A 16,491-nucleotide genomic window follows, 5' to 3' on the forward strand; every position below is an offset into this window, starting at 1 on the left:
GTAGGCAATTCCACGCAGCCCTGGAGGACCTGAGTGAAGCCATGTGTCTGTGTCCCAATAACCGCGAGATCCAGCGCCTGCTGCAACGCGTGGAAGAAGAGTGTCATCAGGTTGAACAGCAACAGGAGCTGGATCCTCCTCCTTCCCCTCCCCGCGATCAAGCCCCATCCATGATACCGCCTCCACCAATGGAGCCCCATATTTCAGACATGGAGCCTGTCCAGGACTTGTTTGAGGAGGATGACGATTACCTTGAGCGGGATTTGGATGGCCTACCGCTTGGTGTTCCCACCGAGCCCCACACTATTCCATCGGGACTTCCAGTGATTCAGAACATGCCTCCATCTCCAAGCCATCATGATTCACCCTACTTGGGCCAAGCATATGACCTTCGCCCCAGCCCCCCTTCAATGTCCTCTCCTACACGGCAAGGCTACCAATCCCCCTCCCCGTCGCTCTCCCCAACGCACCAGAGCTCCCACTTCCGGCCCAGTCCCCCTCATCAGGCCTCTTACCACTTCAGCCCACCACCATCACCATTACGCCGTGGAACACAGTATCGTGCCAGCCCCACCTCTGAGGGAGTTGCCATGTACCGTCCCCAGTCTGCCTCTGCAGGACGCTACCAACAGGACCAGCTTGCAGGACGACCCAAGTCCCCTCTGTCCAAGATGAGCAGCCAACGTTCATTCCAATTTTCCCAACAGACTTCCCAGCCATCACAACAAAGCCAGTGGTTGCAGCCAGCTAAGGCACAGATCATCCGCACCAACCAGCCCAGCTCCGCGGTACACTCCAGTGCCGTACTGGGTAGTAGTGCATACAGTCAGATCGCTCACTCGATGAGTGCCCGCTGCCCAGGTGACATGGATGAACTTGGGGATGGAGGATACTCTTCCTCACTTCAGCCTCAGGGCAATCTGAGTGCAGGGGCCTTGTACCAGCGTGCCATCAGCATGGATCCTGGCCTTGTGGAGGATGAGCTTCCCCACAGGCCCTCCTCTGCCTACAGACCCAGTCCTGGAGGTGTCCGCTACGGTCAGACACCACAGATCAGCCGCAGTCAGTCGACCGCCTACTATCCGGTCTCACCCCACGAAATGGAGCGTCAGGTGACGCTAGGTTCACCTGAGAACCTTCATGCACACCGACGTCCAGTCAGTGCCAATAACGTAGAACCCAAACAGCACCCACCGGCTCCACGCCCCCTTATTCATTCCCACAGTACAGGTCTACGCTTCTCGCCATCCAACAACAGTTTGGTGGCAGGTTCTGCTGCTAACCTAGGCCCAGGCTTCAGGGCGTCAGCTTCTGCACAGCAAATGGAGATACCCTTAAATATTTCCTATGAAGGAAGCTACCATGATGACCTTTCACCGATGTCACCCCCGCAAGGCACAGACTTCCGGGTGGTGGGTGGAACATATCCAGGAGAGGCCCTTCGCTCCCGCAACACACCTTTCATGGGCATCATAGACAAGACTGCACGGACTCAGCAGTACCTCCAGCAGCAGCCTTCGCTTGCATCGTCCTCCTCGGGTTCTCGACCCTGGGCTGTTTCATCTCTGGATACAGTGGTAAACAGTCCAGCAACTTCTCCAAGCAACATGGGATATGGGCAGCAAACGGCACCCCTCAGTCATATCGCTTACTACAACCGCACCAACAACGCTCACAATGGCCACCTAATGGATGATGATTTCTACGCCAACCCTCCTGGTGTGACGCGGGACCGGGCGGATGCTATGGGCAGAGTTAGTCAGGTTCCCACATACCCAGATGTGAAAGTGGCACGGACTCTACCAGTTTCCCAGGCCTATCAGGACAATGAGTATAGGCAGTTATCTCGCAATGAAAGGCAAGGCCCAACCTCACCCATTAAACCAAAGAGACCTTTTGTGGAGTCTAATGTATAAGAAGAATGAGTCAGTGTGCAAGATTTATTAGAACATTCCAGAGGAATATCTAACATGTTGAACATCTTATCTTTTCTTTCTTTTTTTTCTCCCATATCTTGATGGTGAAACTACAGACCTGTTGAGGTTAATTCCACTTGAAGTGAATCTAGCATGTACTGTACATATCAAGTGCATCTGTATTTGCTCTGGACACATAAATGGAAGTATCAAGACCCATTGGAGTAAAAGTAGGCCTGTGTAACTGCTGTACACCAACCTTCTACTTTTCTGTACCTTCTCAATGCCAGCCATGGACAATTTGCTGAGCATTGCCCTTGGACCAGATGTCCCCACTGATATCCCCACTCAGACCAGTAATAATCCCTGAGAATCCTGCTGTGTCTTGAGTTAAAAATGTACCTGAAATATTCCAGATCAATATTGCTTAAGCAAAAAAGTAATATTTAATATTTTAAGTTATGTTTGTAAAAAATATATATGTATATCTAAATTTCAATGCAGTTGTATTTTTCAGTTTGCCTTTACTTCCTAAGTTGAGACGCATTCAGCAATGTGAAATATTTTTAGACTTTTTATGGGCATTTTTATTTTTTTGTCAACAGGTTACAAAGGTCAACAGGATTGCTGCAAATATATGTAGTGTTTGGCTAACGATCTGCTCATGGGAAGTAGCATCCAGGTAGTCAGCCGTTAATTTACTTAGTTACAGCATTAAAGCAGAATTTATCTTTTCCAAAGAAACTTTTGTCATGGGAAATAGGCGTGGGGGAAACTTCTTTTTTTTGCAGCCTCAGAATCCACATGCTCTCATCCATTATGTTTTGAGAGTTTATTTGTGCACTGAAACATTCACATAAGTTGTGAAACTGTTTGCCTTCATGTTTGCCTCACCATTGAACTAACATACTATTGGAAGGTCAGGCACATTTTTAATGGATGTCTTGACGGTATATTTTGGGAGGATGGCAGCAAGTCAGATTCGCTCACTGGATCTGGCTTAACTAATCAATGTCAACTGCTGTTGAAAAAGAGCAGGTCTTTCTGCAGCGGTTTAATTTTTTTCTCTCTCTTTTTAGAAAAATATGCGGTGCACTCAGAGTTGACCTGGAATACTGCTTACTGTACAACAGTGTTTGTATTTATCTATTTGTTTTCCTTTTGTATGACCAAAATGTACATGGCTGTAAATAATGTGCTGAACTAGAACGCATGCTCTCTGCTAATACACAAACCCGAGTGTGGTTTTATGTATGAGGGAAAAGACTGTGGCACAATATATTTCCTTGTTTCCCTTATTAGAGGAAAAAAAGATCTGAAGTTTTGGTTTTGTATGTAATTTGTTTTAATATTTTGATTTTGTTTATAAGTGGGCTTGCGAAGGAGGATTCATTGTAAATTGTCTGTATGTGTGAGCTGTGTTGTTTTGCTGGGAAGGAAAATCAGAAACGTGAATGAGGACTTTTTATCCGGTTACACGATTGTAAACTGTACAATCATCTGTATGTATGTATGAGGGAAATAATGAGCTTATTTAAAAAAAAGAATACTACTTCAAAGAAAATCAAGGTGAAATAACTAACCACTGAGTCAAACTTATTTCTCATGAATTTATTTCAGTTAAAAACTTGGTATATACTGTACATCCTTAATCACAAGTGGACTTACAAATCAAGCATTATGAACACATACTGATATTTTATATCAAATAGAAAACAGTGATATAAATATTGGCACTACACTTGCAACAGACAAGTACACAATACAAACACAGCAATGAAAATACAGTACAAGGGCACCAGCAGATCATCTGTACACTTTCAGACTGTGTGTGTGTGTGAGAGAGAGTGAGTGATGCATTACTAAGTCATTAATTACTATAATTTAATTAATTTTACATTTACTAATGTTAAAATATATGTTTCTAATATAACTTTCTCACTTTAAATATTTTTGTCAGTTCAAGAATAATTTTTACAATTTTATATTATTTATTTGAGAGCATTAAAAGAGTAGTTTCATGTCATTTCTTGTATTGTTCAACTGGTCGAGGTTGATATGGGATTTAGAAAGTAATAAGTAATGCAATACTTTTTAGAGAGTAATTAGTACAGTAATCTATTTAAACTGTTAAAGATGCACAATTAGTTGCAAGAAATTAATTAAGTAACTTGCCAAACTCTGTGTGTGTGTGTATAGTAATCTAAATTCTAAGGCACAAGAAAGTACATCCTGATATTTCAAATAATGTAATGCATTTAAACACTATATAATTGTGTGTGTATGTATATATATATATATATACAAAATATATAAACAATTAAAAATCACTCCAAAAAAAAAAGCCTAACCCTGAAAAAAAAAAAAAACATAATTACTCCAATAATAAAAACAGAAACATGTTTTCTGTTCCATACATGGTGGTAATTTAATCCTTTAATACATAGTGGTAATTTAAACGTTAACTTTAACGTTCATATGACAAGGGGGTGTCAAATACAAATAATATGAAGACTGCAAATGAAGGAACTGGCTGACAGGTTTGCTAGGACACGGGCAGAAAGGCAGTTGTTTGTAGTATATTAAGACATTAAGGAGAACTGGGGATTTCTCCTTCCGACAGGGTCTTAAAATGCACAGATAGAGCCTCCTCCTCAGGATTCGGTGGTCGCCTGAAATCATCTCTAGTCACCACGTAACCCACCACGACCCCAAAGCACACCAGCAACAAGCCCAAAATATTTGCCAGGACCCCCTCAGCAGCAAACTTGGAGTAAGTAGGCCTGAGAACAGGAAATGTGCCATAAAATCTTTATTGTTAAATGAATGGAAAAACACTGTTGTAACTTGCAAAACTTAAATAACACAAGCTTCAGGCCCACGTCTGAACTGGAGCAGTTATTTAAGAAAGATTTAAAGAGATAGTTCACACAAAGAACGATGTCTGTAACGATAACTATATTAATGTCCACACAAGTGGACGATTTCATTCTGCTTATTCTAAGTGTACGCTGCAGTTTTTTCTGCCGCTTTAAATGCTCGAGCTCTTTCAAGCAGGACGGATTCTGATTGGCTGTCACTGTTTTTATTGTTCATTGGCTGAAAAAAATATACTGAAAGTGATTCCAACAATATTATTTCACTGTGCTGTTATCATTATAGTTGTGGTGCGGACTAATGATTTTTAGAACTATCTTTATCGTTATAGTTATCGTTCTTCGTGTGAACGTGCCTTTACCTGTTATGTCAGTGTGTGGGACTTTTCCTAATTATTTCTATTGTACTATTTGGATATGAATTCCGCTTGCAACCACCCAAATGTGTTAAGAGTGTTTATTTATGCGTTAATGAAGTTAATAATTATATGTGCAGCATATTTTATAATTTTTTTAAATAAACTATTCATGAGTTACACAGTAAATAGGCACACAAGGAATATCTTGAATAAATCCAGCATTTGATGCTCATAGTGAGAGATGAAGAAAAGAAGCCTAATATCATTAATATTCATTGAAAGTCTCTTTCCGCTGTGACTCATTCACACGGTGACTCATTCCTTTCCTCTCATTCAAAATGTTTACCTCGGCTTAGTGACATCAGTTGTTATTTTAAAAAATGATATCCGTTAGATGCATTCATTGACCACTCACATGATACTGAAGAGCAGTTTCTCTGTGATTCCCAGCAGGCATGATCCCACAGACATGGCCAGCAGCAACAGGCCGAAGAAGACGTGCAGAGGGAGATACCAACTCCTCAACTGAGCAGATGCCCATGGGAAAAGGAAAAATCCCAGTCCCAGTAACCACTGGAGCAAAGGAGAGGAGGAGAAGTCAGTCCTAAGACAACTTGAGGCGATCTATTCCATTGGTCTCTTAAAAATGTTGTAGGATCAGGTGTCCTCAAATTATGAAAAGGTTATAAGAAATTGATAATCGCCCCCAAAAAAATAAATAATAATGAAAAAGATATATAATGTAATTACTTGTAAATGTGTAAAAAAAATAAAAATAATAACTTTATTTATTTATATATATATATATATATATATATATCAAGCGGCAACCTCCCTGTCTCTCTCTTGAAACCAACACGGAAGTGAATTAAACGGCAATTCATCAACTGGCCGCTTGAGGCTGGCCTCAAAAGTGAGTCAAATCTGCATCTCCCCCATTTTGAAATGCCCAACTTTAAAGCAGAAAAAAACATGTTTACAGCCTGGAGCAAAAAGTGGCTTTGGTCTATACAGCTAATTTTGCCCTTCATGACGACTGTGAGGGGAGTAAATTTATTTCTATAACTCATCCGTTTAAATTATATTAAGCCTTAAATTTCTGCATAATTAAGGGTGTGTCCACTTTTGAGTGACAGGTGGATTCCCGCTGCTGTGGTCATTAGTCATCAATAGCCGTTTGTCTGCTGTCTGTTAGCTGTCATGTTACCTCCAGCTAATTGTCTGTCTGTAAAAATAAATGAATTCGGGAGTGACGCGCTGCCAAGATGGCGACGGTCGGCTACGCCCACTTTAGGCTTCAAAAACGGTCTTCCGAAACCTAACGCTGACGTCACAGACACTACATCCATATTTTTTTACAGTCTATGATATATATATATACACAAGTATAATAAAATAATTAAATCCTATTTTTCAGATGTACATACAATATGAAGTGGAATTTAATAAATTTTTTCAGATGCATGTAGAGTATATGGAGTGGACTATAAGGTCAGGTTTCAAGGCTGGATTACCAGTGCCAATAAAAACACTAATAGCAATGTTCTGATGTCAATAATAGTGATGTAATGGATGTGACCCTCCACACGGGGGTTTGCTAATGCAGAGCAAAGTGCCTCCAAACCACAAACACTTTTGCAGAACAGTCATGATGCAGCTCAGCTGTTCAAATAAGGACAAAGGAAGCTGTTTAAATGCAAACAGACCTTCGCCCTGGTCAAAAGGAAATAACTGCAAATTACCTGCAGGAAAAACAGCACAAAAGTGAGCATGCCACACCAGCTGTGCAGAGAATACATGTGAGGGATCTTAGCCGATGAATGGAAATCAAATGCGGCCACAAGACCTGTGGAGAGAGAGAGAGAGAGAGATTAAAAACATATACTTTGTATTTGTCTTCACAATTTTCTGCATTTAATTTAAATCAAACTGCTGATGTTTTAGGCATGTTATCTATTTTGTTTTAGTAAACTTTTAAGATACTTGTATGTCTGAAAATCTCCCATCACTATTCAAAACCTGAAGGAAAATTGAACATTTCCTTTCCTCTATCATCAAAAAAAAATCATATTAATTTGAGAATTGAGAAAACGTGTTTTTTGTTTTACCCTGATTCACTATGGTAAGCCTATTCAAATTGTTTATATTTTAGACCTGAAGGGATGCTTTTCGTGCAAAATTGCATACTTGCGTCACTCATCCGTGCGTGTCTCATCATATCCGTAAATAGAGAAAAGTTGCTCCGGCTACTTTGACGCATGTGGGCTTGGCATAGGTTAGTTGTCACAACGAGCGAGAAAGGTCGACATGGAGCAGCTAAAACTTGAACCTCTGGGGAATCACCCATTTTTTTTAAAAACACGCAGAAAAGAGAAGTCTGCTGGCAAAATGAACGCGACAAAGCTTGTAATAAACCAAGAATCAACATTGGCTTTTCGGAGATGGCGAGAACTGAGGGATTTGAAATGTAAAAGCATTTATTACTTAAAGGTGATTAGGGTATTTTATTGAACAGATAAATTGCCATGTAGCTCTCTTAACATAGTTCATTGTAAAACATTATCTATTGTGAGAGTCGTTTCATGGTTGTGTAGCTGTGCTGGAGTTTATTTTCAAGTAAGCACCATGTCTATTAATAGGTAAAGCTACAGTAACGTCTTCAGCTAGTCAGCTTGAGATCCTTTCCATATAAACTGGTTATATCTCTTAAGAGCAGTAGTGAATGTTTTCTGAGCAGGAGGATAACCATATTCATCCGCCGTCACACAGATGCCGAAGCACAACCAAAAACAATGTTCTTCTGCAAAATGCATGCCATTTTGTTTTTTAACCTCTCGAGGGCCACAAGTTACATCGTGTACCTTTTTTAAAAAAAAAAGAAAATCTTACTGACCCCAAACTTGTAAACGGTAGAGTACATATATAGACTGTAACAGAGCAGTTAAGTTGCACGCATTGATGTTGACTTGTTGGAAATGCAAGTCTAGTTATCCTGTGCCCTGCGATTAATAAAATACATCTGTTTATCTGAAGAAAATTTTAGTTTTCCCCTTATTTACCGGTTCAAACAGCACATTAGTCACGGGAAATGGCTGTGACCGCAGCAGTTGAGAATTTAAGCTAAAATCTGTGTCAATAAACAAATACCCAGCTAAACAACAGTGCTGCCAAACGTACATGTAATCTACGTTTTCTTCTAGCCTGTTAGCACACGCATGTTGGACTTACCCACAATACTGATGATGAGGGCCATCATATGCAGCAGAGCGTGGAGAATTTTCACAGAACGTTTAGTCTCATTTCTGAAGACACGGTAAACCAGAACAGCTGTGGTAGAGAAAGAACAAGCTCTTATTAAGCCATTTTATCATATGTGAAAAGGTTAGCCAATTATAAAAGAATTACAAGATAGAAGTCTTAAAGGCACCATAAACAGCCTGCGTCAGGACTGATATTCTACAGATGCAGTAACTTGTCAAATAACAGCTGAAGATGTATTCCTGTGTGTCTTTTTGGCCTTTGTACAAGCAGACAGATCCCCTCTGGGCTGTTTTTACTGGTGTTTTTTGGGACAGCTAAACCTCTAATAGGCCAGTGACCTTTCAGATATAATTTCCTAATTAAATTGCCATGACGAGGGCTTTGAATCGGAGGATCACTGCTAAAGATGTTAGCTCAATTAACATCTGTCTCTCTCTGTCGAGTGCTTTATTAAGTGTCCAGATGGACGAACCATGAATTGACTGTGATTATACTTTAACAGCACAGAAGTGTGTGTGTGTGTGTGTGTGTGTGTGTGTGTGTATATATATATATATATATATATATATATACACAATTATAGAGATCAGATACATCCATTTCAAATGGTTCAAAATAATTGCTCTTCTCTGACTATTTTCTTTACTGTAACCTAGACAACAGCAGTTACAGATTAATAGAGAAAACTACACAATACTATCTCTCAGCAGGGCTTGATCTCTGTTTGAAAACCAACCATGAAGTATTCTAGCCCATATTGATTCATATATACACAAAAATCAGGAAACAAATCAGATCTTAGCTCTAACAGCATTAGCTGGCCCTTCCTGTTCAGTGTTTTATTACAAGCACAGAGTCACACACACACACACACACACACACACACACACACACACACACCCTACGGGCAGAGAGACAGAAGACCCAAAGATGTCTTATTACACAATTACACCCAATCTGGTCTTTGCAACCAACTATGCTATATCACTGACATTTGGCCAATTGTATTATAGAAAAACGAGAGAACACTTTTTGATTAAAGTCAAAGTTTTTTTTAAAGAATTACCTGGATTGATAAATCATACACCATAAGACCACAGTAAGAAGTATTACTAATTTAAATATAGTAGATTTTGTTCATTAAGACACACTATTTTTACTTTTACATTATGTAACATACATTATGAGGAACATATATCTTAATATTATTTATACAGTATTGTGCAAAAGTCTTGTTAATATTATGCATGTTAATATCATTAAAGGACAAGTTCGGTATTTTACACTTAAAGCCCTGTTTACAGATCGTATCTGATGAAATAGAACGGTTAAGATAAAAATTTGGACACATGCTGCTGTCCCGAGAATTTTAGGTTTATTTCGCTTTTGTGGACCTATTTTGCCAAACGCGTCACACCCGTGATTCTTCCGTTGAGAGCTTGAATAATAGACACTCCAGCCCAGTTGGTGGCGATAATGCACCTTTGCCAATTGCAAGCAAACCACGGGCATTTCATTGAATGCACAGAAGAAGCAGAAGAAGAAGCGGCGGAGTAATACCGTAAAGGTGCTGCGGTCTCACAGCACGTTCTATTAAGTCAATGGAGTTGGACAAAAACTACGATAAAACCTGTTGGAATGCATCTTTTTCAGCGATTTTTGATGGAACATATCAGTGAACACCCCTGACCACTCGGTGAGTTTCACGTCTTTGTAAACGAAAGTTTAATGTGTTTTTAGGACGGAATCTTCCAGTGCACATAGACAACCATTGTGGGGGTGGGGGGGGAAGCGAAATAAACCTAAAATTCTCGGGACAGCAGCCAGCATGTGTCCAAATTTTTATCTTAACCGTTCTATTTCATCAGATACGAGCTGTAAACAGGGCTTTAAGTGTAAAATACCGAACTTGTCCTTTAACATAACAACCCCCCCCCCCCCCCTCCCCCTCCCCCTCTTTTGCTGTAGTGTGTCAGTAGGAAATATCAGTTTACATTTCCAAACATTGTTTTTGCCATTAATTGTAATAATCCAGTGAGATTTGTGTATGCACAAGGAGCCAGACAACAGCCGGTATGATCTGATCTCACCATCATCGAGTCCGTCTGTGATTACATGAAGAAACAGAAAAAACTGAGACAGACTAAATCCAGAAGAACTGCAGAACGTCTCCGAGATGCTTAAAGAAACCTTCCTGCAAAGCTACAATACTGTGAAAAGTACTGGCACTTGTGTCAGGGGATATTAACATGCCAAAGACTTTTGCACAGTACTTATATTTATATATATATATAGGCTATATATATATATATATATATATAGCAGCACAACTGTTTTCAACTTATAAAAATAATAATAAAAAATAAAAAATCTTGAGCATCAGATCAGCATATTAAAATGATTTCTGAAGGATTATGTGACACTGAAGACTGGATTCAACTGGATGAAGGCTGAAAATTCAGATTTACCATCACAGGAATAAATGACATTTTAAAATAATATTTCACAATTACGGTTTTGTATTTTTAATACAATAACTTTTGAACAGTATTTACATAAACATTTTAACTGTTTACATTATTATTTTAATATATTGGATTTAATATGCATTTTATACATTCCAATTTTTAACCACAATTTATACCCAATAGTGTAGTTTAAAATGCACTGTTTGAGTGAGAGAATAAATGGGTTGATAAATGCCTCAAGTAATGCCAACATTTGTTCACGCCACCAACACAGCAGAAGAATACTAGGTTAATCAGTCATTTCAAGGTATTAAAACTGATTAAATGAAAAGAAAAAGAAAAGATTATTTTTCTAGGCAGTTCTAGCACTGCATGTTCACCTGCTGGGCTACAGAAAAAAGAAATATATTCAGCCCAGAAAAACTATATCAGTACCCTTGGGTGTCAAAACTAGCATTTATACTAGGCTATTTCCTGAACTGCAACTCTTCTATTTATTTATTTTGCAAACATAAGTTAAATGAAGTTTTAAAAAAATACATATTATATTTTATTTTGTACTTATTTACTCTACTCTATTCTTTACTCTATTTATTCTTACCATCTCCATAGAGGAAGACCAGGCCGAGGACCATACAGAGAGGGTGGACGTTAAACTCTTGAGCTGAGCCGTCCCAGGCGTAGCCTCCCCGGTAATGTCCCATCCACACGCCTGTGATCACCACACATGTAACCCCCAGCACCTGAGAACACACCACGTACCACGGCAGAGTCCGCAAGCCGCCCGCGTTCAACGCCATACCCTCCATTACCTGCTGGGACACAGGGATGATAGAAAGAAAGAGAACTTTAAAGGGATGTACAAGACTCCACCTCTTTGCAAATTACATATTTAATGAATTATATGGGTAGTAGATTTGCTTTTTTTCATGTAAAATAGGCTATAATTGCGACCCGGACATATTCAAAATATAGAAAGCACCAGAAATAGTTATAAGAAACAGTCAAGTAAGTGAAATTTTGTTTTATTAATAAAACTAATAAGTGGACATACAGGCATGACATAACGAATACAGTCATGTAGTTCTGTAATTGCAATATTATTAAACATCCATAGTGATATTAATATTTGCAGTATGGAATAGCAACAACTCTTCATATTGTTGTCTGGATATTATCCAATGGATAATCACGTGATTTCTGTCGTTTGCATTATGAAACCTTAAGTAAACACATTATGCAGATAAAAGACTTTGTCTCGTGTGTTCATCATGTGGTCTTTGCCTGACTTACGAAAGCACAACATCACCCTCGTGTAAAAACAATGACTACATGATGATTAACAAGCTTAAACTCCCACTTATCTGGTGCAAGCACATCATGTTTAGAGGTCTAGAACCATAACCTCGTCGTGATAATAACAAGTTTTAAGATGAACCCTTGGATAACAGAGGGAAAACTCCTCCAGACGTCGTGCAAACCATAATCCAGAGCTGATGCAATTTTCAATAGTATTTGCCACTAAATGATGATGCAGCATCACACGCGCTGTCAATAGAGTGAAAAAGTGTCACTCACCTGCGCCACGTCTCCAGAAAGCCGGAGGAAAGGGCGTGTTTTTATTAATAGTATTTCAGACAAGAATCACGAGATCCTTGCTGCTCGGAGGGGTAAGTAACCTACTTTCAAAAATGTATCTGATATTCTCTCTATACAATTAATTCGAATTCTCTGCTGATTTAGCCGCGCAACTCACGCGCCTGCCTGGCATTCACCACATTAACTTCTATTGTAGCTCACGGCTTGCTTGACGCACTTGTAAGTTGACGGGCAGATATTGGCCACGCCCCTACGCTATCACCATTGGCTGCTGCTCGGGAGATGGGAGGGGTTATTATGCAGAGGATGATGCTTCCGTTGCCTTGGTAACCTGCATCTTTGTGTGATTGCTGATGATTTGATCATGTTGTCTAACCATCCTTAAACCATATTATATTTCAGCACTTCCAATCATTTATCGTGCAGAGAGAATGCATGCTCACATCTAAACAGTAACCTAGCGAGCAATCGATTAATAATAATTTATTGTTTATTTGTTATTATTGATGTCTGTTTTGATTCTTTATAGTTTTATACTACCGTTCAAAAGTTCAAAATATTTTTTTGTTTTTTAAAAAGTACCTTTTGCTCACCACCAAGGCTGCAGATCAAATATACAATAAAAAGTATAATAAAAAATATTTGTACAATTTGAAATGGGAAAATAACTGTTTTATTTTTTAATACAGTATGTTAAAATGTAATTTATTGCTGTGAATTGTCAGCATCATTACTCCAGTCTTCAGTGTCACATGATCCTTCAGAAACCATTTTAATGATTTGATGCTCAAGAAACATTTATTATTATCAATGTTGAAAGCAGTTCTTTTCCCAATTTCTTTTCAGGATTCTTTGATGAACAGAAAGTTCATAAGAACAGCATTTATCTGAAATAGAAAGCTTTTGCAACATAGTAAATGTATATACTGTCACTTTTTATCAATTTAATGCATCCTTGCTAAATAAAATTATTAATTCTTTCCAAAAAAAAAAATACCTCTTACTGACCGCAAACTTTTGAACGGTAGTGATAATGTTACAAAAGCTTTCTATTCAGATAAATGCGTTCTGTTTATTAAATAATCCTGAAAAAAAAAATTTACACAACTGTTTTCAATAATAAGAAATGTTTCTTGAGCATCAAATCATCATATTAGAATGATTTCTGAAGGATCATGTGACACTGAAGACTGGAGAAATGATGCTGAAAACTTAGCTTTACCAACACAGAAATAAATTGCATTTCAAAATATATTCAAATAGAAAACATTTAGGCTATTTTAAATTGTAAAATATTTCACAATATTACTGTTTTTGCTGTATTTTGGATCAAATAAAAAAAAAGCCTTGGTGAGCAGAAGAGACTTATTTTAAAACATTTAAAAATCTTACTATTCTAATAATTTTGGCCACCACTGTATATATATTCAAATGTAATTTTCCACAAAGCTACAGTTCTGCTCATAAGTTTACCTTCCCTATGCAGAATATGCAAGATGGATGATCAATGGCTGTTATGTGCCATAAGTAACTTTTCATAACTTTTGAACAGGATCACGATGTGTAATTCTTTCATATTTTGTGTAAAGATCATTTTTGTTTTATTTAGTACTGGCCTCAGTCATTGATTGTGGACTCTGTGTAAACATCTGTTACGTGAAACGGCTTATTCGGGACATTACTAAATAAAATAAAATAGCATGCACTCTTTATGATTCCTCTTAATTTGTTGAAATTATCTAGCATTTTCTGCTGGTGGTATGTACACACTTATGAGCAGAACTGTATATAGATTTGCCTTGTCAGGACAGAATTATCTGTAGAGTTCATTTGCATAGCCCACAGCATTATACCAGCTGAATATCATCCTTTATATTATATCACACACTGACCACAAGAGGGATGCAGTGAGCTGTGGATATAGCTGCAATTCATCTGCAATATCTCCTGTCTCGTCATTGGCCACGATATTAGAGCTTATGCTGACATAATGTGTATGCATGATGTGTCACAGCACTGACATTATCTTCAGCGCTATAATCCCGCTCTCCGTCAATAACACCATTCTTCCCCTCACTTTCCCTGTCCTTTCATTTCCTGCCTTTCTGCTGGGGGTGGGAGTGAGTGATGAGAGATGACATTTCGAGTATGAGATCACAAAGTAATGACTCATAATTGATTCACTGTTTTACGATTACGCATTTAGAAACTTTCTCTCCCCCCCTTTGTTTCTCGTCCTTTTTGAGCTAAGGGCCAACTTCCTGTCAGGTGAGGAGATCCAACTTCAGTTTGAGTTTGTCTCACTGCAGCATTATAAAAATGTCCCCTGTGAAACTTGCACATTATGCACAAGGATGCAGGGATTTCTCACAGACATGCATCCATATTGACGTCTGTCCTGTTTTGACCTTGTTTGACAGGCGCAGCCATGAATATGAATGGGAATTGCATGGTCCCGCGGGTCCGTTCAGCACAGCAGGTTCGCGCCAGGCCCTCGGCTCTAGTCCTGAGCTTGGCCCACGCCAAATAACAACCAATCATTGCAAATTTGCAAAATTGGCGCGATGTTCAATTCAGCTCCAGAGGGAGATCGTGCTTTTCGGCTGCTTGGAATAAAAAATCTGCTTGTTATTTACAAACTAGAAAGCGGTATTAGAACGTGACCGTGTTCTTCATAAACATTCAAATGATTTAAACCGTTCATGAGCAAAAAGATGCGAAAGAAACTCAATTCGTTACCCGCGTGCACACAGAGAGCTGCGTCTCAGACAGACCTTTTGGCAGGGCAAATATCCAGTAAACTCCTTAGCGGTGGGCCCTGTGTGTTTATATAGTCCCTTTTATGACCCCGACCCGCCCCTTTTGTTACAAAATATAGTTACGAAAATCCGTTACGAAAAAAAGAAAAAAAACGTAAAACCCCAACCCACCAGGAATGTCACTTGGCCTACCTTAAATCTCAAAGCTGTAAGGTTACGCTGGAATATGTGTGCGTGTTTGAGAGCTAGGTTAGTGTTTGGGACCTTAAATTGTGCAGAACGGCGATGCAGTGCTTTGATTTGCTTCCAGAGCACGCTAACCTGCTAACCTGCTAACTTGCAGTACGGCGAAGTGTCTTGTCGCCATGACAACAGCCGGCTCTCTGCACTGCTGCTGCCTGATGGCCTCCAACACCGGCCAAGAACTAACAGAGAGAAGGAAGACAGGAAAACAGCTAAAAATAAAATGCAAAAGAGCACATTTGAAAACAGACACACCTGGAGTCCAAATAATGACTTCCTTATTTTAATCCCTTTAGTACTATAATAATATGACAATATGAGTATAGTTCATGATGATGTGATATGATTTATCCTACTGTATATTAGAGGGCTTATAACAATTGTGCCTGTTTTAACTATATCTTTCTCTGGATGCTTTTGAGTCCAAGAAAGTAAAAATAACATGCAAATTTAATAGGTTCTATAGTTTGTGTATGGGTGAGTACATGTAAATATTTGTATGTGGGTTATGTAAGTGAAGTATTACAAATTATGAGGAAAAAGGAAATGGAATTTGTTTGTGTGAAAGAGTGCAATAACCTCAGTGTGTTTTCATTATAGTGAGAAACAACGGATGATCCTAATCTTTGTGAGGAATAACGTCACGGATGCGTCTGGGAGGACTATGACCGCGGAGGTTTTCATGGGGTTTTTTTTTTTCATGCTTTTATAATGGTGAGTCATAACTGTTAGGACTGGAGATGCTTCTCCATGGAGACGTGATGCTGCCCGGATCTCAGCGCTCTCCTAAAGATTCGCTTTGGCACATCTACATTTTTAAGCAGTCTAAAGCTATATTCAATGCTTTATTTTAGTATTTGTTAATACTTTATTTTTTACAGTGTTCTTGTTACACATATTACATGTAGTTACTGATGACTATAAATTATGCATAATTCCACGCTATTAATCCTAAACCAATCCCTAACCCTAGTAAATACATATCCCTGTGGTTTGGCTTAAGCCTAGTC

The 16,491-nt window shown here is 38.9% G+C and overlaps 2 protein-coding genes across 6 annotated transcripts in view; one reads left to right on the top strand and one right to left on the bottom strand.

The window, feature by feature from the left end:
• The window catches only part of tanc2a (tetratricopeptide repeat, ankyrin repeat and coiled-coil containing 2a), a 152,867-nt gene extending 149,369 nt beyond the window's left edge, over positions 1-3,498 (top strand). For all 4 annotated transcript variants that reach the window (XM_082183713.1, XM_082183714.1, XM_082183712.1 and 1 more), the window contains one exon: positions 5-3,498. In XM_082183713.1, coding sequence (XP_082039839.1) covers positions 5-1,916 — 1,912 coding nt within the window. In that variant the 3' untranslated portion in view covers positions 1,917-3,498. The remainder of the gene's footprint in view (positions 1-4) is intronic.
• Positions 3,499-3,645: 147 nt separating this feature from the next.
• Positions 3,646-12,669, bottom strand: cyb561 (cytochrome b561). Of its 2 annotated transcripts, none has more exons than XM_082184295.1 (6): positions 12,459-12,669; positions 11,482-11,695; positions 8,380-8,478; positions 6,894-6,997; positions 5,567-5,724; positions 3,646-4,699 (listed from the first exon to the last, which is right to left on the bottom strand). In XM_082184295.1, the coding sequence occupies exons 2-6, from the start codon at positions 11,687-11,689 to the stop codon at positions 4,507-4,509; spliced, it is 762 nt and encodes a 253-aa protein (XP_082040421.1). In that variant the 5' UTR covers positions 11,690-11,695; positions 12,459-12,669; the 3' UTR covers positions 3,646-4,506. The 2 variants fall into 2 exon arrangements, with proteins under 2 accessions (XP_082040421.1, XP_082040420.1); XM_082184294.1 differs by having other exon boundaries at positions 11,482-11,692; positions 12,459-12,668.
• Positions 12,670-16,491: the final 3,822 nt, after the last annotated feature.

The sequence above is a fragment of the Leuciscus leuciscus genome, assembly GCF_965113295.1.
Source record: "Leuciscus leuciscus genome assembly, chromosome: 1".
Taxonomy (NCBI): Eukaryota; Metazoa; Chordata; class Actinopteri; order Cypriniformes; family Leuciscidae; genus Leuciscus; species Leuciscus leuciscus.

What these genes read in the sequence shown, in the direction of transcription:
- cyb561 (XM_082184295.1), bottom strand. Translation starts at nt 11,689, where the DNA reads ATGGAGGGTATGGCGTTGAACGCGGGCGGCTTGCGGACTCTGCCGTGG. An exon ending in GGTCTTCCTCTATGGAGATG is followed by an intron (nt 8,479 to 11,481) that starts GTAAGAATAAAT and finishes TCTCTACCACAG; the next exon opens with CTGTTCTGGTTTACCGTGTC. An exon ending in TTGTGCTGTTTTTCCTGCAG is followed by an intron (nt 5,725 to 6,893) that starts GTAATTTGCAGT and finishes CCTTTGCTCCAG; the next exon opens with TGGTTACTGGGACTGGGATT.